The sequence below is a fragment of the Ricinus communis genome, chromosome 7 (assembly GCF_019578655.1).
Source record: "Ricinus communis isolate WT05 ecotype wild-type chromosome 7, ASM1957865v1, whole genome shotgun sequence".
Lineage (NCBI taxonomy): Eukaryota > Viridiplantae > Streptophyta > Magnoliopsida > Malpighiales > Euphorbiaceae > Ricinus > Ricinus communis.
This window is the reverse complement of record NC_063262.1, coordinates 5870550-5893808: the sequence shown is the minus strand read 5'-3', so window position 1 is coordinate 5893808 and position 23259 is coordinate 5870550. Positions and strand designations below refer to the sequence as shown.

Sequence of the window (23259 nt, the reverse complement as noted above, 5' to 3'; positions counted from 1 at the left end):
TGAGTGCTTGTACTCATGACTGACATGTGCAATCACCCAGGCAGCCAGCTCACTGGCATTCTTTGAAATCAATTTTCTGTCTCTTGGAGTAATAGTTGCTATTCAATTCCATTCTAAAATATCCCATATTTTAGAAAATAATAACACCACACAATAATATTAATAAAGAAACTTCTAATATCTTAGAGTTTTTAGTTACTATTAAATAAATTAAATTATTTATATATATAAATTGAGGTTAATTTTGTGGCAAATCAATAAAATTGGACTAAGCTTTTTATTTTGAGATTATTAAGATTGATGTTGAATGTTAAAATATTAGGATTTATTTTTTATTATAGAATTTTTGTCTAATGTTATTATAGTAGAGATTATTTTTTTGTTAGGTATTAAAGTAGTAGATTTATAGTTTTTATTTAATATATTAAATCTTTTTGCTCTTTTATTATATGTTTTTATCAAATTTACATTTTAATACTATTTTTAGAATCGTTTTCAAAGTATATGTCTAAATATAGATATAATTTTAAAATAATTAAACATATAAATTTATCGAAATATCAAACAAACTTCAATTCCCAAACTATTAGAATTATGCAACTCAAAAGTATGTCTAATTAGTTAGGCTGACATTTTGCATCACTGGACAGATTTAATTTAATAATAGATGTATACTTTAATTCGATTAAAATCTCAAATGGAATAAAAAAAGTTACCAACCAAATTATTCATATTTGGAAGTAAAGGAGTCACGAGGTTGATATGGTATGGAACTTATATCACTCATGTGACCCTCTGAACACAAATCTTCAAAAACTCCCATAAATAGAACATGGACTTATATCAAAGCTACATTTTTAAATATGGATTGTACCTTTACAAAATGCCAAAACTATTTAAGCCATATGCATGAATGGCTTGAGAGAATTTTCGTAAGAACTTATTGTGGGTTGGTCTTTTTCAAGGGGGCCCGGGACGGAAAAAAGAAAAGAAAAAAAAAAAAAGAGAATAATTAAAATAAAATTCACAAGAATTTTGTGGAAAATCTTATAAATACCATTTCAGTGAGTGTTTTGAATTTCTTATTGAAATAATATATTTAGTTATCGTTCTATTTCGGTATTTCCATATTAATTTATATATTAAATAAAATAAATAAAATTATAAATTTAAGTAAATAATAATTTCAATGACTATTTTTTTTTTTGGTCTTTAACTTATTAATATAATCACTACTAACTTACATGGTTTAAATATTTATATAAATCTAAATAACCTAATAAGTTAATATAATTTAATAAATATAATGTAACTGATTAAGTATTTTATTAAGAAATGTTTATTATAGTTATTAAATTTAAAATTTTATATTTTAAACATTAAAACATAAATTAAGCATTTTGACAAAAATAAAAGCAAAATGTAACGATCAAAATAATTGAGATTTTTGATGAAATAGAATTAAGAATTTTTCATTAAACGAAATGAAATTAATAACTAATATGGACGTTAAACTATGCATGTAAACATGTAAATATATATAAATTTTACCTATCACTTGTAGGGCTTTTTCTTTTCAGAAAAAGAAGAAGGAAAAGTTACAAAAATATTTATTTTTTTATCAAAATTTTATTTTATTATGTAAAAATATCAAAAATATATTTTTTTAATTTTTTTTTAAATACAGTATTGATTGTTTTTTAATTTTTTGCTTGTTTTTTGATAAACTAGAAAAAATAACTAAATAAAAATTAAAAACAATCGAAAAATAATAAAAGAATAATCACACTCTTAAAAGAAAACTTACACAACAAAATGATATTTTTTATTAATTTTATAATATCTCTGAAAAATTCTCGAAAAGAAAAAAGGACTCCATCGGAAGGCCTAAGTAGAAAGAGGGTCTGCCATAATTAGTGGGTTCTGAACCCAGTTAGAAGCCTTTACTGGCCCAACCCAATCACCTACTACATTTGCTATCTATCTATCAACGCAGAAAACTGGATTTCTTTGGTAAATGCCAACAAAACATAGAATAATTATTAAAAATATCCATAAAAATCACTGAAAATAAGAATATTTTAAGACATATTTTATAAAAATACCCTAAAATAGGATTTAATCAACAAAAATACCCATTTTTATTTTTTAAGATGAAAAGTATATGTCATATAATACTTTAAAGAAGAAAAATATATATGTTTAATGTACTTTTTGACAAATAATAATCTAAAACACATTAATTTTTATAAAATATCACTACTTTTGTTTGATTTTGTGATATTAGTGAAAATAAATAAATAATGTTAAAAGATATTTTACTGATTTAAGAATTTAGAGGTGTGTTGAGAATATCATATTGAAAAAATGAGATAAATTGCTATAAAGTGAAAAAAAGTATATATTCGGTAATATATTAAACAAAATATATATATAACTAATATACTTTTAACATAAACTAAATAAAAGATATTTTAATTTTTAATTATATTTATATTTAAATACTAATAATTTAAATTACCAATTTCTTTCAATATTAAAATTTAAATGAATAATTTAATTAGTATTTATTAATTTTTTAAATAGTTAAAAAGAATATGAAACGTTTACAAAATTAAAAAAATAGCAAAGGGTATATGTTTAACAAAAAAACAGTTTACATTAGTTATCTTAACTTTTTTATATGAAATAAAATAAAAATTTAAAAAATATTGAACAATAAATGGTATATATTTTCTAAATAATAGTATATTCTAGATATCTAATTTTTTTTTAAATAAAACATAATTCAACTCATAAAATGTTCAGCGGGAAAAAATATATGTTTACTAGAATATGGTATATATTAGGTATTTGTAAGTATCTAAACTAATTTTCACTTTACGCGTAAAATCAATTTTGACCCATGTATTTATCTCTCTTTCTTTCGCATGTCGGAGTTTCTCCCTCTTCTAGCTACCTTAGCCTCCCAAATTCCAACGATAATGTCTTTTCAACATTGCCAACTCCCTTCCAACTTTTATTTTACCAGAAAACAACATAAATCTAGTGAATTGGCGACACAAAGATTCAAGCTTTATTTCTCTCGCCGTCGTTGTCTATTCAGCCACCTGCCAGCTTCCTCTGCCAATGTTGCCGTTTGATCGGAGACTTAATGAATAAGGTAAAGAATGAATACTTTTGAAAACGACAATCATATATTTAAAAAAAAAAAACACGAGTATGCTTATAATTATTTTAAGAAAATGAATAAGTAGTAAAATATTATAAAGAAAATTCATTAACATTCAAACCCTCTAAGTTTTCTTATGTTTTTTATATTATATTTGAAGAGTGCTAAGGATCTTCACTTTATTACATTCTCTTTACTTTATATTTATAAACGAGATAGTTGTCATATTTTATAATTAAGGCAAAACCCACCTTTTAGTCATCGTACTTTTCTACTTTATTTTATTGAGTCTCTAATGATCGATTATATTTTAATAAATCATAATACTTTTATTTTTTGTCATTTTTTAGTCTTTCCATCAAGGGTGTGCTTACAAATATCGTTAAACATACTAGTAAAATACTTTTTAATTTATTAGGTCCTTAAATATTTATCTTGTTTTGAGATATCCCTGAATTTTTTTTTTATTTTTTCAATCCTTACATAAATGTCTATTACTTTAAGAGCTTCTTTCCAAGAGAAGAATTTAAGAATAAACAATGAAATTGAAAAATTATGCAAATGAGGCGAAAAATGAACTTAATAGAAGTTGAGAAACTAAAGAGCAATTTAGCAACTTAATAGAAAATTAGTTTTTTTTTCTAAATTTAATTTGTCTTTAGGTGCAATGTCATATTTGTATGATATATGCAATTCAAATATCACTTCCTAAACTAATATACAACAACTCATTCAAAAGATCATCATCATATTCTTTTTGGATGATGTACATCAATATAAAGAATTACTGAGACCGATATTAATTAAAAAAATCAACTTGCAAAATAAAAATATATTAACATTATTAATTAAATACTATTGGATTTGGAATTTCATAAATCTCTGAAGTTGTATTGAGATAAAGAGAATTTTTCAACAGAGGAAAGAAAATCCATTTTTAATGAATCATCTCACATTACAATTTTACGAAAATTATTTTTCACATTAAATAAAAAATAGATAAAATAATAAAAACAATGAAAATAAGATAAAATAAATGCCCACAAATTCTCTTATACTAAAGTTGAAAAGTTCATTTTCTTGTTAGCATAATTTTCTATATTTACTCGCATTAACGATGTTTGGAAGCAATGCTCACTTGTAACTAATGAATTTAAAAGTTACAAAAATAAAAGTATAAAAAGTACAGGGATCCAAAGATGAACTTTGCCAATAATTAACTTTAACTTATTAAATAAGGCAAATGAAATTGGCATATTTTTATAATAGTATTACAATCTTAGGATCTTTGTATTTCGAACACATTGAACCTTTGTTAATTTATTCATATTTTCTCACTTTTTATTTTTTTTCATTAAATATTTTATTTATTTATTTATTAGTATATGCTTATTTTTCTAAAGAAAGTATTTCCTGACTGTACGGATATTAAAAAAAAAGCACAAGTAACATTAACAGTCTAATTTATAACTCAAAAGTTTTTGGATATAATTTTATAGTCAGTTATCTTTAAAAACTTAAATTTTAATTTTATAAATATAATTATTTATATAAGAATAAATATTCTATTATTAATAAAATATAATATTCTCTATTTAAAAATATCAATGAGGTATTGATGAGAACTAGATAATAATATTAAATTAATATGATAGAATAAAATAAAATAATTTTAATATTTTAAAAGTATTACAAAAATACTATTATTACCTACCTTATTTAGTATAATTATATTACTTTTAAAGTACAACACACATCTTATTTATGGAAAAAGTATTTAAAAATAATAATAAAAAAAGAGTGTTTAGCATTTTCCATTGTATTTACAGATAAAAAAGATAAATTTATGAGAATTAATTAAAATTAAGTTTCTATTAAACAAGAGTAAAGTTTTTATTTTTAATAATATATAAAATAAATCTAATTGAAGTGACATTTATTATTTTCTATTTGAAATATTACAAATTAAAATAATAATAAATTGTAATCGCATTGAAAGGCGCAGGTAGCAGTGGAGTGGCAGGGACATGGTTGCCTTTGCCTATTACCAGTTGGCAGTTACCAGTCAGTAACTGTCGATAAGTCAATTCTCACACACAAACCCAAATCTTTTTCAGAATCTATTCTACTGTTTCAATAGTACTCGTGGAGCCCAATTTTTTTATTCATTTTATTTTATTTTCCTCTTTGTTAAACGTTCCGATTAATTACTACCACCAAATTACTAAAAGACTATGATTTCTTTATGTAATTTGCAATTGCATGTCCATTCTTTTTATTAAAAGATTAAACAAAAATGTCCTTTACTTCTAATATTATTTTACATATTTCTTTTCACACTATATTTTTAGTTACTCATATTTTAACTAGGATATCTCAACTCCTCACAATTAATTAATTAATTTTCTTAGGACTATAACATTATAATTCATTATTTCTTAAAATAACTACTTTTTTAGCATTAAAAACAAAATAATAGATATTGACTAATATATTAATTATATTAATATTAATTTTCTTTACGGAGTACATCACTATTAATATTAATTATATGTTATTTTGGTTATAAAATTAAGTTGGTAGATATAATTTAATAAAATTTTTAATTTTTAATTTTTTTAAATATAATAGCAAATTAACTATTTTTACATATTTTTTAAATTTTTTTTAAAATTTTAATATTTTATTAGAGTAATAATATAAAAACTATGAAAATATTTATTAATTAGTTTTAATATAATATAAATCAATACTAGTTAATATAATATTAAAATATAATTAATATGCTAGTTTTTAGGATTTGAGCCAGTCTTTATTCAGAATGTAGCTTATTCATTAATAAATTAGTAAAAAAACTATAAAATTATATATAAGCTTGAATTCTATGTATCAAAAATCAATACACAAATTGTCAAAATAAAAATTTTATATGTCAAAAATTAAACATACATGTCAAAGAAAATTAAGTCTCATAAATTAATATATATTAGTCGTTTACTCATGCGTTACATGATCATTATTATTATTTTGATTATAAAATCAAATTAACAGATAAAATTTGATAAAATTTTTAATTTTTAATATTTGATTTATAAAATTTTAAAAATACTATCTATTTTCAATATTCTTAATTTTTTAAAAATTCTAAGATTTTATTAATGCAATAATATAAAATTATATAAAAATTATATATTAATTAATTTTAATATTATCTAAATTAATATATCAATATAATTAACATTACTATTTTTTAAGATTAGAAATTATTATATAATTAAAGATTTAATTTATTATTAAATATAATATTAAGAATATAATTTAAGATATTATTTTCTAGATTATAATTATTATCTAATTATAAAGTTAAAATATTAATTAATATAATATTAATATATAACTATTATCCTATTTCTTATAATAGAATTAGTATCATTATTTGATTAGAAAACTATATATTAGTTAATATAATATTAAAATATAATTAATGTGCTATTTTTTAATAATAGAATCAATATTTAATTAGAAATGTGACTTGTGAATCAATAAATTAATTAAAAAAATTATAAGAAATCACACATAAACTTGAATTTCATATGTAAAAAATAAGTACACATATCAAAATAATTTTATATCTTAAAAATTAAAAATTATATATAGATTGATAGATTAGGCATATATCAAAAATCTATTTAATACTTTCAAAACTCAACTTTTAATATGTAAACGTCTTTATAAATATTTTTTTATTAAGTGATAAGTTTTTTTCTGAAACATTTCCTCAAAGAAGTTATTAAAAAATTTAAATAATATCTATCATTTGTAGAAAAAATATGAGTATATTTTATAAATTAGTTAAATCAAATCTAAACACTAAATAAAATAACTATTTTAGGAGAGAATGAGACTTAAAATCTCACATATTCTTTTTTTCTTTTCAGAAAAAAGAAAAAAGAAAAAGGAAGAATATGTAAGTGAAGCTTATCCACAAGAAACTGTAGGACTAATAAAGGGGCAATTATTATCACGTGTAGAAATACAAATATAAATGCTTCTTGTTTACTATCATTGCAGTGACAGTGTCACAGTGGAATGGCCATTCTGTACGGAAAGATTTTTAAAATCTTTTCTTATCAATTAATTTGTCAAAAAAGGAAAAAAAAAAAAACAAATTTTACTCAGTTTATTTTATTTTGTTTATCGTGCCATTTTGTTTTCTCATGCTTGTCTTTATTCCCATGGAACTACAATTGTGGATTTTAATAATTAATAATTATTAATTAATTAATAATCAATCAATTAATTAATTAGTCTTAGTTTGTGGGTAATGTGGTGGACATGAAGCTTCCTCCAACATTGCCTCCCATTCTCCCACAGCACATTCTTAAACAAAACTAATGACCTTAAAACATTCTTATTATTGCTATTATGGTATGAATATTATTATATATCAAAAGGAGATAATAACATTTGCAAATTTTAATTTGTATTAATATATTATATACTATATCATATAATAAGAAAAAATAGAAGCTCGTATTAATGTTATTTATAACAATTTAATGAAATCAAGTAAAAATGATTTGATTAGTAAGTTAAGTCGAGTTCAAGCATTGAATTATTCATTAATGCAATAGAATCTAATAAAGTAAAAACAAAAATATCATTTGTTGAAAGAGGAAGTAAAGCAGCATGGCTTCAGACACTGCACAGGCAGAAAAGCCTGTGCAGGGCAGGTCATCACAGGCCCTGAGAAAGGGAGCAACCATCTTTGTGGCAGGGAAAGGCCGTTCCAACCTTTCCCAGAAAAAAAAAAGGGACGTTGGACAAAAATACCAAGGGAACCAAGTAGAATAGGCTACCGTTGGACATGCACATATATATACCAACTCAATCAATTGTAAAAATCAGAATTATATATCAATAAATTCATCATTTATATTTTCTTCATGGTATCAAAGCAAGATTCAAACCTGTGAAGTATCAATCAAGCAAACAAAAACCAAATTCTCAGAATTCCTTTTTGGAAATTCATCATGTCTCAAACTGATAACAGATTGACAAATATAATCCTCAGAGGTAATCAAAATAACTTCGAGTGGTCAAAAGCTGTCTACATAGGGCTTAGTGGCAGAAGGAAATTGGGATTCATCACTGAGACTAAACCCAAACCCAAACCTACTAGACCAGAAACCCTGACAGAAGAAGAAGCAGAAAAAATTGAAGAATGGCGGACCACTGGTCATGTCGCCACAAGACTATGGAGCCCCAAATTTCCAGGCTCTGCATGTTGCTGGAATCGTCAAAAGCAATATGGGACAAGGTAAAAGGCCTATATGGCCATCAACAAAATTTTGCTCACATTTTTAATCTCAAACAGGAATTGGCCAGAATCACACAAGGCACAAAATCAGGATCGCAATATGCCACAAAAATATTGACAAGGTGGGAAGAACTTCAGACTTACCTACCTCCTTCAACAGACACGGCAGAAATTCAAAAACGAGCCGACAATGATCTTCACTTACCTAGGAGGATTGGACTCAAGCTACGAGAGCTTGAGATCTCAAATCCTCCTGTCCCCGGAACTACCGAGTATCGACACTGTTATCGCAATAGTCCAGCGCGAGGAGACGCGAAGGAACCTTATGAATCCCTCGGCCTCTACTGAACTCGCGAAAAATCAAGCCTTCGCATCGCGTCGCCCCGATCTCACCGAAGAAGCGAGCGGGGAGGCGAGCACGGCGACCGCTGCGAAGCGGGGTCACCGCTCGTTCGGCACCTTCACCCCGAGCTCAAGCCAACACCCGAGGTTGGGAAAGGGGGAGCGGCGAAGGGGTGAGAAGAGGAGGAAGAAGAAGGCCCGAAGGGAACCCTAGAGTGAAAAGGGAATTCGGGGGCTGGGCGTCATATGCAGATTGTTATATGACGCCCCGACCCGACTCCCTAGGGTTACACCAACCCGACCCGACTCCTCCGAATCCGGCCCAAGCCACCAGGCCCAGCAGAGCCAATCGGCCCACCAGTCCCAGCAGGCTCAACAGGCCTTCCAGGCCCAACTAGTCCAGCAGGCCCACCAGGCACTTCAAGCCCAGCAGAAGCATCAGGCCCAAGTGGCCGAAATGCTGGCTCAATTGTAAGCCTTGGTCCTCCAACTTAACGGGTTTGGGTCAACTCAACCCGACGAGTCAGGTTCGGTTCTCACTGCTTTAAATTCCTTACAAAATTTTTCAAAACCTTGTCAAAATTTCTGGATTATTGACTCAGGGGCAACGGATCACATGACCTGGGATCGAAAAAACCTAACCAACCTCAATTTGGTTTCTCCTTCTCACCATGTGACTGTTGCCAATGGAGAAAAAGTCAAAATTCAGGGATATGGCACTTCAAATTTATTTAACTCACATATTGAAAATATTTTATATTTGCCTGCATTTAAATCCAATCTATTATCCATGGGTAAAATTACTTGTGATTTAAACTGCAATGTTATCTTCTCACCTACCTCAGTCACTTTTCAGGATCGAATCTTCGGGAAGACGATTGGTGAGGGAAGACTAAAAAATGGTCTCTACTACCTTCATGTTCCTCCCAAGAAATGTTTTTTGTCATCAAACCCTAACCAAGGCATGTTAATGCATCAGCGGTTAGGGCATCCATCTGACAATGTTTTAAATAAATTATTTCATTACAACTTAAGTTCCAGCAATTGCGATGTGTGTAAATTTTCTAAACACACTCGATTGCCTTTCTCTTTATCCTCCAGTGTATCTGAAAAAGCATTCGATTTAATTCACTTAGATGTTTGGGGACCTGCCCCTCTTACTTCCTATAATCACTTTAAATATTTTGTCACTTTCATTGACGATTACACTCGTACTACCTGGGTGTATTTACTAAAAGGAAAAAATGAAGTTTTTTCTCGCTTCCAAGAATTCTATAATTTCATACAAAACCAATATAATGCTACTTTGAAAATTTTTCGCTCCGACAATGACACAGAATACATAAACCAAAACTTTTCTACATTCTTTAAATAAAAAGGGATTGTTCATCAAACCACTTGTATCAACACCCCTGAACAAAATGGTATTTCTGAACGAAAAAATAGACACCTTCTCAATGTTGTTCGGACTCTCCTTTTTCAAAATAATGTTCCATCGATTTTTTGGTCTGATGCCCTTTTAACTGCTGCCTACCTAATCAATAGACTTCCCACTGCCATTTTAAAACATTTGAGTCCCCTAGAGGTTCTCAAAGGTAGGAAAATTGATTTAAGTCACCTCCGAGTCTTTGGCTGTGTTTGTTATGTTCACATAAACCGCCAACACAAACTCGATAAAAGTTCTGTCAAAACCCTGTTTTTAGGATATTCCTCCACTAAAAAGGGATATAAATGTTATGATCCCTATACTCATAAAACCTACATCTCTCGTGATGTCTCATTTCTTGAGACAATTCCTTATTACACCACCCAAACTCATGATAATCCTCAGGGGCCTTGCTCACTAGTATTTCCGCCTAACTCTGATTTTTCTCTTAGCGTACCTACTCGGGATTTTGCTCTGAGGGGCTGTCTATTGTCTCAAGGTCGATTCCTTCAGGGGGAGACAATACAATTGGAGATACAACCTCTGAAAGTCAATCTCAAATCAGTGACAGCCAACCTCAACCTCAGGAGGAAGCAATCGCCTTGAGAAGGTCCACTCGTCAAACTCGCCCCCCCTGAAATTAAGAGATTATGTATCTCATTCGGTATCGTATCGTATCCAAAGTTCTATTTCCTATGATAACATATCAAGTCAATACCATAGCTACTTAAGCCAGATCTCATCCCATCCTGAGCCAACCAACTTTTATGAAGCCAACACCAATCCCAAATGGTGTAAGGCCATGAAAGACGAACTTCAAGCGCTAGAAAAGAATGACACTTGGGATATTGTTCCTCTTCCTAAAAATAAGAAACCAGTTGGATGCAAATGGATATACAAAATAAAGTATAATAGTGATGGGACCATTGAGAGATACAAGGCCAGACTCGTCGCTAGAGGCTTCACTCAGACTTACGGAGTTGATTACCAAGAGACATTTGCTCCAGTCACCAAGATGAACACGGTCAAAATCCTTCTCTCAATTACAACTAATCAAGGATGGAGCCTATTCCAAATGGACATGAAGAATGCCTTTTTACAAGAAAATCTAGAAGAAGAAGTTTATATGACTCTCCCCCTTGGTCACAAATCAGCCACAGATGCCCCCATGGTATGTAAGCTAAAAAAGGCCATCTATGGGCTTAAACAATCTCCGAGAGCATGGTACGCCAAACTAAGCCTCTTTTTATTAAAAATTGGTTTTACTAAATGCGATTTTGACTCTTCCATGTTTGTTAAACACAATCTCACACACACTGTCATTATTCTTGTCTATGTTGACGATATCATAATAACAGGAAATGATGATCAATGTATTAAGGATGTCAAACAAAGTCTAAAGAAAGAGTTTGATATTAAGGACCTCGGGCAGCTCTCATATTTCCTAGGCATAGAAATGACAAAATCTACCAAAGGTTTATTCCTATGTCAAAGAAAATACATCCTCGATCTATTAAAAGAAACCGAAAAATTAGGGGCTAAACCTGCCTACACTCCTATGGAAACCAAAGTCAAACTCAATATTGAAGATGGAAAACCTCTAGCCAACATAGGACATTACCAACGTTTGGTAGGAAAGTTAATATATCTCACTGTCACTAGACCTGACATATCATTCGCAGTAAGTATGGTGAGCCAGTTTATGCATGCCCCACACACTTGTCACCTAGAAGCTATAGATAGGATTCTCAGATACCTAAAGGGTACCCCAGGACAGGGAATCTGGATGAAAAATAACAATTCCAATTCTATAGTTGGATTCTCTGATGCAGATTGGGCTAGAAGCTGTGACAGAAAATCAACCACTGGTTTTTGTATTTTTGTGGGAGGAAACTTAGTAACATGGAAAAGTAAGAAGCAAAACATTGTTGCTAGATCCAGCGCAGAAGCTGAGTACCGTGCAATGGCATCAACAGCTAGCGAACTCATTTGGATCAAGTAAGTCCTCGGAGATATGAAGGTAGAAATTAATGGCCCTATGACAATGCATTGTGATAACCAAGCCGCCCGTCACATTGCATCAAACCCTGTGTTTCATGAACGAACTAAACATATTGAAGTGGATTGCCACTTCATCAGGAAAAAGGTTCAAAAGGGAGAAATTGAAACTCCGTATATCAAGAGCCAGGACCAACTAGCTGACATCCTTACAAAGGCACTTGACAAACAGACGCATCACTCAATTTTAAGCAAGATGGGTTCGATCAACCTCTATGAACCCAACTTGAGGGGGAGTGTTGAAAGAGGAAGTAAAGCAGCATGGCCTCGAGACGCACGGGAAAAGCACATGCGGGCGGTATCACAGTCCGAGAAGAGAGCAACCATCCCTGTGGCAGGGAAAGGCCGCTCCAACCTTTCCCAGAAAAAGAAAAGGACGTTGGACAGAAATACCAAGGCAACCAAGTAGAATAGGCTACCGTTGGACATGCACATATATATACCAACTCAATCAATTGTAAAAATCAGAATTATATATCAATAAATTCATCATTTATATTTTCTTCATCATTACCTATTTTTCTCACTTTGCTTTAGAAAGACACAATTGAAATTTTAATTTGAGTTTAATAATATTTTTGTCACTCATATATATATTTATAAACACATCAATTTAAGACAGTTTAAATATTTTATACGCCTATTTAATTTAGTTTAAATACATGACAAATAAGAAAAAAGAATTTAATTGAGTCAAATTGAGTATTGAATTCTCATTTCAAAATTAAATTCGAGCTGAAAAATATATCGATATAGTCATATACAACATCGTTTATTCTAGTTATTATAATTAAATAAGAAAAAAGAAGGATTAAATAAGCATGAGTTTGCCATCCAAATATAATTGATGAGATTAATACGTTGATTGAACACTAAAATATAATTTTATAAAAATGATGGATAAAACTTTGTATTGGAGGGATTTATTTATTTGAGAAAAGAGAATGCAATTTCATTAAACCCAATAAATGACATGCTGGAGGACCAAGTCTTGGAATGGAATGGGAACCTCTTCCACACCCACAGCTTCCTCAACATTACAATCACAAGCTAATTTAATAGCCAAAACACTGGCCAGTGTAAATTTTGACTTCTTTAATTATTTTATTAGTTTTTCTCTTTCTTAAGAATTATGAAAATTTATTATTATTTTTTATATGTTATATTTGGTCAAATAAAATTTTTAAAATATATATTTTTTAAATTTTAAATTTATGACTAGTTTTGCTCGTCATGCGTATTACATATATAAGTTATTATTATAAAAATTTATAATAAAATTTTTATATTAATAAATAAAGAAACATGAAAAAAATCTTAAATTTTAGTTTGAATAACCCTTCTTAAATTTTTTTTAATATTGTAGTAATTTTTTTATAATAGTCATATAATTACAATTAGATTAAAAATAGGAATTTTATTTTCAAAGAAAATTGGCAAAGAAAAAATAAAATATAAAAAAATATAAAGAATGAACTCCTTAAATTCAAAACAGCTCAGAATTTTATCTATAATATGGAATTCGAATTATAATAAAATATAACACTATAACTCAGTTTTATATATGAATATTTTGGTGTAACGAAAAACTTAATATATGAAAAGAGCATTGATTGCTCGAAATAATTATTTACGATAGTCCTATTAATAAAGCATTGTAAATAATGAACATAAAAATTAATATATCAATAAAATAAAATTAAAGATATTTTATTTTTTTAAATTCTAATAATTTATATAGAAATTTATATTGAACTATTTAAATTCTATTATAAGTATATATAGAAGTGCAGGTAGCCAAATAAACAATTCTCCATAGATAGATAGATGGTCATCTAGACTATATTCATAAAACACAAGTTTTTAACATAATATTTTTCTTGATTTAAAAAAAAAATACTTTTTAAAAAAAAAACTTAAGACTTTCCCTGGTAAATGATCAAATAATTTTATTTAATAAAATCACATCCACTGAACATAGTTTTGCATATATATTTTGCTTTAATTTTCATAATAAATAATGTATTTATATATTTAATTTTAAATGTTAAATGAGAAGCGTAAATTATATAATTCAAATGGTTAAAATTCTTTTTGAGAAGACATATCTTTGAATTTTAAAGTCTGTTTAGATAAAGAATTTTTTTAATATTTTTGACAGTTTTATAGGGTTTTAGAACCTCGAACACTTTTGATGATAAGAAAGTAATAATTAGAAAATAAGTTTTATTTGACATTTTTAAAATTTTCAGAACCCTTCAAATCTTAACCCACTGTTACAATTAAGAAAAAAATTATATTATTTATATTCATTTTCACCAAATAATTTATCTTTTAACACTTTCTCTATTCATTTTATAAAATCTTTCCTTATCTTCCTTTCGTTCTTGCCGTAATTGTTGGCTTATTTCCTCGTTTCCTTTATTTTTATTTTTTCCTTTTTTCATACAAATCTTAAATTCTTTTCTTATTTTATATCATAATTGATCAACTTAATTTTTTTAGCTTCTTAAAATTTAGTACCCAAACGATTGTCTGCTTAACCATTTAGCCATTTGTTTCTGTCCAAAGTCTTTTCTTTTTTGATAAAAAAGAAATGCCATTATTGAGTTCTTACTTTTTCATACTTGTATAAAATTAATTCATAAATTATTAATGATATACCTATTTAAGTAGAACAAAGAAATGATAAAAAAGAAACATAATAAAAGAAAATTTTTACTTTCGTATTCATATAAATTTCTAAATAATTTTAAAACCGCCAGCTTAAAACCTTATTTAATCTTACATTAGAGAATATTCAGTTCAAATCCGATTATAGAACTACTTATAACATATGACACGGAGCCCTAATTGCTAAAATCCTATGTACTTTTCAGTTTTTTATTTATTTAATAAAATGTATTATGGTTCTTAAGTTTATCAATTCATATAATGAATTAAAACATTTGCTTTAATTCTAATATCTTAGTAATTTGCAACTGAACCAATCGAAAAAATTGATTTAATAATTAAATTAAATTATTAATTATTCTTCTTCATCGTTATTTTTTATTTCATCAACTCGTATAAATATATTATATGAAATTAAACTCAAAGCGACATTATCAATTACTTTTCTCTTTTATTTTTATTTTATATGATCGATAGCCTCTCCAACATCCTGATTTATCAAATAATTTGCCTACTAAACAACTTTCTCATTTTTTTATTAGTTTTTTCAATTTTAACTCGTTTGCATCACTACTCTCTACAATTTTTATTAAATAATATTTCTTTTTATGAAATTCCGTTTCACCCTCTTTTTCGCCACCACTACTATACAATGCTGATGGGTACCAACTAGACCACGCACCATTTTGCCACCACCACCATTTCCTTCACAAGCCTAACCATGGATTGCACCACCACCACCACCACCCCAATTCCTCATTCTCATTCCTAGTACTCCTCCACAATCATAACAACATCAAAATTTAAAAAGAAAAATCAGTCACATGAATCAAACTTAACATTGGTATAAGATGCGGCTGACGAGAGACTAGTCCACTAGTTTCGGAGAAGAAGAAGATGAAATTAATGAGTGAGCAATTTAGTACACGTCTCATCATTTTTCTTACTAACTCATTATTATTATTTTTTTTTTGAGATTTTATTTTATGGCCAAGATTTAATAGATCATCAATCAAATTCAGTTTATAATTTGACCAGAATATTAAAAAATTAATAAAAACATTAATCTACAATTTACTAATTGAATTAAAAAATCAAAAGCACATGCTGAATTCAATAAAAGAATTTTAAAATACAGATTTTATTAGTAATGAGCTATAAAATACGGATTTTTAGTGGTAATTAGCATATAGAAGGAACTAGGCATCAATTAGTTGGTTATATGAGAGTAAAATGTACCAAAAAAGAAAGTTTTACATTTATCCATGTAGATTTAGTCCCCATCATAAAAAATTAATCTCAAAAAACTCCTTAACCTTTTACAGCAACAGAACAGGCAAAGAGGTTAAAAGGGAAACATTCCTGTTTCACTATAAAAGGGTTTTTCTTGACCAAAGTCAAAATAATAAATCTTGTTACTAATTTGTATAGTCTCTCTCCCTTTTAACTCTTTTAAAGAATTGGTGGCTCTTTTTCACGTCTCTGAAACTTTTCCTCGCAACATAACAAATAACCTTAGTCGCCCGTTCCCCAATCTGGTAAGTGAAAAGAAAGTAAGCAGTAAGTAAATGCCATTAACGCATTAACCAATCCCTATCTCTCTTCTTCTTCTTCTTCTTCTGCTCTTTTCTTTTCTTATTATTCTTTCACTTCCGATTGGTGGGTTTTTTAAATTCTTTTAGAATTTTTTTTTTCTCATTCTTTCCACTTTATGTTCTTTTGGATCTGAAAATACTAAGAAAAATAATGCTCCTTTCGTTTTCTTTTAACTAGGGTTTCTCTCTCAGATTCTTCTCTAAATTTGGCAAAAATGCTGCTGCCACTATCAATGAACACCACTTGTCCTTCTTTTTCTTGTATTTAGCAGCAACCAAGGCAAAAACCCTTCTCTTTATATACCGGTTTATTCCCTGTGCCCAATAACTAAGAGAAGAAGATTCAGAAAGGAACTGGAAGCTTTTGTTGTTTCTTCTTTTAGCAAAAAAAATAAAAAGATCATTATAATGGCCAGAGAGAAGATTCAGATCAAGAAGATCGATAACGCTACAGCTAGACAAGTTACCTTCTCCAAAAGGAGAAGAGGGCTATTCAAAAAAGCTCAAGAGCTTTCTGTTCTTTGCGATGCTGATGTTGCTCTTATAGTCTTCTCTTCTACTGGCAGGCTCTTTGAGTACTGCAGCTCCAGGTCTCTCTCTCTCTCTCTCTCTCTCTCTCTCTCTCTCTCGTCATTTTTTTTTAAGGTATTCATCCTTATATCTATCTATGTCACTACATAGCTGGCTATATGTGTGAGTTTGTAATAGTGAAAAGTTACAGTCTCCAAGACGATTAAAGAGTTCTTTATGTTCTTGATCTTGGAAGGTGAGAAGTGGGTTCTTTGAGGAAGGAAGATGAGAAATGATAAGACTCGATCAATCCACTAGGAGTTGTAGGAGCGTGATGTTTTTCCTTTTTCTTTTTCTTTTTCTTTTTCTTTCTTTATCTTTTTTTCCAAGGATTGTGTGTTGAAGCAGTTGAGAATATTAAAATAAAAAGTTTCTTATTTTTATTTTAAATGAGAGTGATATATATTGGTATTGTTGAAGTTTTGTTTATACGGATTCTCGTGAATTAATTGATAAGATATCATGATTTAGACTATAAGCTAAAGGGTCTATTTGTTACTGTTTATATAGGTTGTATCATCACTAGAGTCTTTCTTTTTTTTTTTGCTAATATCTATATATTTCTAATATCAATAAACCTAGATTTATCTTGTCCACAACTGTTACTCAAATGGGAATATTCTGATTCTTTCAAGAAATATTGCTGTGCGGTAGTTAACACGAGTTTTTTTCCTGTTAAAACTTCAGTTTTTTGCTCATGAAACCTGTTTCTCCTTATGGCGGACTTGTCTCCTCTATTGTTAATCAATTTATTTTCCCTTTATTCCTGGCTGCATGGGAGAGAGAAGACAGGTAGTTGTGGAAGAGATGAACTGACTTTGTTATATGTATGAGATAGCATGTTAAGAAAGGCAACATTATTAGCAAGGAACTACGTATAGAAAGCAAAAAGTGTGGTAACATAATACATTGCATCAATATTATTTGCCACTAGTTGCGTATGGGGTAGTGAGATTTGGAATGATTGAGGCAGATGCTGACTTCTAATACAACTAATCATATTCTTCTTCTCGATTGCTGTTCTACTAGCATTAGAACGACTACTGCCTGTTTGATCATTTTGGGTCACATTATCTTCTTCCAATGTAGAAAAGAAAATGATGTTTAGAAATGCGTTTGTGTCAAATTTATCTCACAGCTAGGGCATATAGATGGAAGGTGGTGAAGGGTTTGAGGAAGTAATGGGAAGTACAAAAGGTATATGCATGCTTATATTGCTACTTGTGAGAGGACCACTACCAATATTACCATGTGAAGATGTACTTGCTAATAATATTATGTTAGATTTTTTTGTGTACTTAAGAAAATGATTGGTCATTGCCAAGCAACTAAACGCAGTTAATTTCACGCCTTTACTCTAACATTCATCATCAATGCTGCTTTTCCTTTGAAATCTCCTGCTGTCTTGTTTTGTCTTTTCTTTATTGTACTAATAGTTTTCTCTTTTGATTGTATTATTTAATTATTTTCTCAATACATATAATTAATCTACTTTAAATTGAACATGTGAGCAGAGGTGGGAGAGGACATTCGTACAAAATAAAATAGCTTCTTACCTTAAGAAATGTGATGAAGCTTTCTTGGCCATGTCTGAGTGAAAGTAATATAACTCGTCTAATTTCACTTAATCCTTAACCCTTTCATACTTGGATTATGACAAAAATGGTTTACAAACTTTGTCTAATTTACAATTGTGGCAATTTCTCTGGAAATCCATATACTAGGGAACACACATTGTCTATGAATTACAGCTGTAGCTAAGATTAAATTTTTTCATTAAGATGACCATGTGGCCACTAAACTATAGTATTTACTCTACTACTCCAGTAAAAAATGCTTCATAGCCTGGCATCACTGGCAATAGCATTTTAGTTCTTCTGCTATGCCAAAAGTTGAAGACTTTTATTTGATTATCCTATTTGTAGTTTGTTTTTTGTCTTTGTTTGATCACTTGCATATGGACAGTTATATGAATATAACTTTGGATGTGAACAGTTGCTGTCCAGTCATGTATGTAATTAGAAACAACAATCAACGCTATAGCACTTTGTTCTATGGTGATATGTTTCCTTTTCTTCTTTTGGATTTATAGCCATATAAAGCAAAGGAATCTTATACCTGTTTTCTTCGACCTGTACTGTTTGAATATGTAATGGGTCTTACTTTTACATTGTGTGAGAATAATTTGAGCAATATCAGTTAGTTTAAGGATTTTAAGTATATTCTTTGAAGTAACTTTAGGATGTTTTGTCTTCTGAAGCATGAAGGGAATTCTAGACAGGCATAACCTGCACTCAAAAAATCTTGAGAAGCTGGAACAACCATCCCTTGAGTTGCAGGTGGGCGCTTTTTTCTTCTTTGTGTATTTCATGAAATATGCATCTCCACTGAAAAATGTGTGCATTTATATTCCATATAAGTAAATGAATCTGCTTTCCAATTTTTGATAGACACAAATCCTGTTTTTTATTCTCAGTTCTTAGTAATCTTCAGTTATTTGTATTAGGTATGTTAATATGGAAATGGTATTGTTCTTATGTTTTTATTGGGAGCACTATAATCTAAACATTCAAATGTTTAACAGGCAATTCAATTCCATATTGTATTTCTCTTCTTTCTTTCTTTTTTTTGCTCCATTTTTGTTTGCTAAAGGACTCAGGATGTTTGTATTTTCGTTTTGTCTTGTATCGTATAGCTGGTTGAGAATAGTAACTATTCTAGGTTGAGCAAGGAAGTTGCTGAGAAAATCCTTCGACTAAGGTATAAGTTCTGATCTGTTTGTCAGTTTCCATCAATTATATGCACTCCCATATGTAACTTATATTTAAAACAGGCAAATGAGAGGAGAAGAGCTTCAAGGATTAAATATAGAGGAACTGCAACAGCTAGAGAAGTCCCTTGAAGCTGGATTAGGCCGTGTGATAGAAAAGAAGGTCTACAAACATTTTTGCTTCTGTGAGATTGGGTTTTGATCATCTGCATCCTTTACCTAAGCACATATAATTACTGCTAATATTTCCTTGTGTTGATTTCAGGGTGAGAAAATTATGAAGGAGATCAGTGAACTCCAAAGGAAGGTCAGTTTCTGGACTGCATTATACCTTTACATGAATTCCTTGGGCACTTACTGGGATGTATCTTGCATGTTTGCGTACATCATATCCGTATAACTTACCAGACATCTGATTAAGCCGGATAAAAAATTGCTGTCTGCAGAAACTAAATGCTTAAATGGTGTTTTGATAATATATCTCGTTGCTTGAGCAATTTTGCAAGAGGTTGTGAATTATTGTAGGAAAGGTTGAACATATTATGTTCTGCAGATTCCTAGCTTACTGGAACGGTTTTAGTTGTTAGTTAAAGCATGATTTGTTTTTCCCTTTTCTTCTTTTTGAAATGGCTATTTTGAGGTTCTCCCTTTTGGTCTTTCTTTAACATCGTTTTATTTTCTTATGAAACAAGTAGGGAATGCAATTAATGGAAGAGAATGAACGACTAAGACACCAAGTATGAGCTTCCTCTCTCTCTCTCTCTCTCTCTCTCTCTCTCTCTCTCTCTCTCTCGCATGTTGTACATGCACATAAAGACATGTCATGTTTTTTCTTTCTTTCCCTTTTGAATGTACTAATGTCCCCAAAATGTTCAAGGTTTTGGAGGTATCTAATGGCCGAAAGCAGGCTGGTGCGGATATGGAGAATGGGGTTTATGAGGAAGGGCAGTCATCAGAGTCTGTGACCAATGTATGCAGCTCAAATGGCCCCCCAAATGACTATGAAAGCTCAGACACATCTCTCAAATTGGGGTTAGTGTGCATCTCATAGTTCTATCTGTATGCTAACTGAGCAACACAAAGTATAGCTAAATTTAACTTACGTGCCAACACAAAGCTCAGATACACCTATTTTTTTCAAACAAAAAGAGATCATCGAATTCAAAGATTGATAATGCCTGCTAACAGTTTTTCCTCTTCCCCTTTTACCTTTGAACCGGACACTACTAATTTCAATATCTTACGCAATGTAGTTCATATAGCATTGATGTGCATAAGTAGTACCACATGAAAATGATGTAGAAATGATCTGGACAACTATATATGGAAAAGGGTATATTCAGATATTGTTCCAGCATATATCTGCTTGTCTTTTTGCTTATTTTTGAATGTAATGTTTCTATTGTCTTGTAATTTTTCCCATTTCTTCACAGGTTACCGTATTCTGGCTAAGTGTTGGTAAGGAGATTGGGATGCTTCTGAACAAATGAGGACAGAGATATGGTTTATAGTTGAAAGTGACATGGATGTTGTTGTGTAATTTACCTAACCCACTTCTGCCTTTTTATAGGTACATAATCTTTGTGTGCCTTCGGACACATTTATGAAGCCATGTATGAACACTTTTATTCTCTTTCTATATATTTATATATATATATATATATATATGAAAACCCTTTCTTAGCCCAATTTAGACTTGAGATTTTTTTAGCTTTTCAGCTTGATTTTTCTCCATTGGCATGGAACTCATTTTTATATAACTTTGAAATTGCAAGTGCAATAGAAGTTTGATCGAAGCTCAATCCTGAAAAAGAAATTGTATTTGGTTCATTGTCTAGATTCATTATCCATAGTCTATACACTGCAAAAAAAAAAAATCAGCATTTAGAGACCACCAAAAGCGGTCTCTAATCACTTTCTCAGATCACTTAATGACCAGTTTTATTAGTCTCTAAAATGCAAGTCGCTAAATAAATAGCGATTACTTTTTCCACGTGGTTGTTAATTTAGAGATCACATTATCTGATCTGTAAACAGAGACCATTTATTGTGCTTGCTATTATTTCTATTTGTGGTCGCTATATCAGACTACTAAAAAAAGTGAGAGACTATATGTCCTGTCTCTAAATGAAAGCTATAATCCCATTACAAATTGGTCGCTAAATAGTTTCTATTTTTCACAGAAAAATTCTGGTTTCCAAGTGGTCGTGTGATCTCAAAATAGTCTTTAAAGCGACGGTTTTGTGTGTAGTATCTAAATATAGTCTATATTACTTAGTTTTTTTGTAGTGCTATATATATATGAAACCTAAATTCTTTTACATGTTTGCTTAATTTTTGATAAATAAAATTTTTATTTTGCCATATATATTTATTTTGACACATGATATTTAAGATTATTGATAATTTTATAATTTTTCTATTAATTTATTGATTAATAAATTATATTTTTAATTAAACAATGATTCTAATTTTAAGAAATATAATATTAGTTATATTTTAATATAATATTAATTAATAAATAGTTTTCTAATTAAATAACGATATTATTCTATCCTAAGAAATAATATATTAATTATAGTTTAATATTATATTAACTAATAAATTAATTTTCTAATTAGATAATAATTCTAATTTTAGAAAATAGTAATTTAAATTATATTTTAAAATTTCTAATCCTACAAAACAGTAATATCAATTATATTGATAGTATTAATTTATATAATACTAAATAAAAATTTATAAAATAATTTATATATTATTCCACTAATAAAATTTTAATTTTTTTAAAAAGTAAGGATATTTTTTAAAATACTATAAATTAATATTAAATATTAAAAGATATTAAATTATATTTATGAATTTGAATTTATAATCAAAATAACAACGACAATACAGTACAATACGAGACGATGGAATGCAATAGATATAACGCACAAATAAATGACTAGTATATATATAAAGAAAACCAAGTATTTTCATTAAATTTCAAGTGACATAAATAAAATTTTATGAAACCATATCATGTTGTTTTTCAATAAAAAAATGACACGTGTTATGTTCATAAAAAAATTAAATGTGATGTTAAATGCTAATAACGAATATGACAAAAGTTTATATTTATTTAAATATAAGATTAATATAAAATCAATAAATATTATAATAAATATAATAATTATTATACCTACTATATATTAATAATAAATTTTATTATCTTTATAATAAAATATATGTTTATATTTATATGTAAGAATAAATAATAATAATAATAATAACATAGTAAATTATTAAATTTAGAACATAAAAGCAGTTAATAGAAATTTTTAACATGTT

The 23259-nt window shown here is 28.8% G+C and overlaps 1 protein-coding gene across 2 annotated transcripts; it reads left to right on the top strand.

Moving 5' to 3' along the window:
• Positions 1 to 16440: 16440 nt before the first annotated feature.
• LOC8277642 (MADS-box protein SVP) lies at positions 16441 to 21615 on the top strand. Of its 2 annotated transcripts, none has more exons than XM_002533640.4 (8): positions 16441 to 17176; positions 19417 to 19495; positions 19852 to 19916; positions 19990 to 20089; positions 20192 to 20233; positions 20622 to 20663; positions 20804 to 20958; positions 21360 to 21615. In XM_002533640.4, the coding sequence occupies exons 1-8, from the start codon at positions 16995 to 16997 to the stop codon at positions 21376 to 21378; spliced, it is 684 nt and encodes a 227-aa protein (XP_002533686.3). In that variant the 5' UTR covers positions 16441 to 16994; the 3' UTR covers positions 21379 to 21615. The 2 variants fall into 2 exon arrangements, with proteins under 2 accessions (XP_002533686.3, XP_048233415.1); XM_048377458.1 differs by lacking the exon at positions 16441 to 17176 and adding an exon at positions 17726 to 17948.
• The last annotated feature ends 1644 nt before the right edge of the window (positions 21616 to 23259 follow it).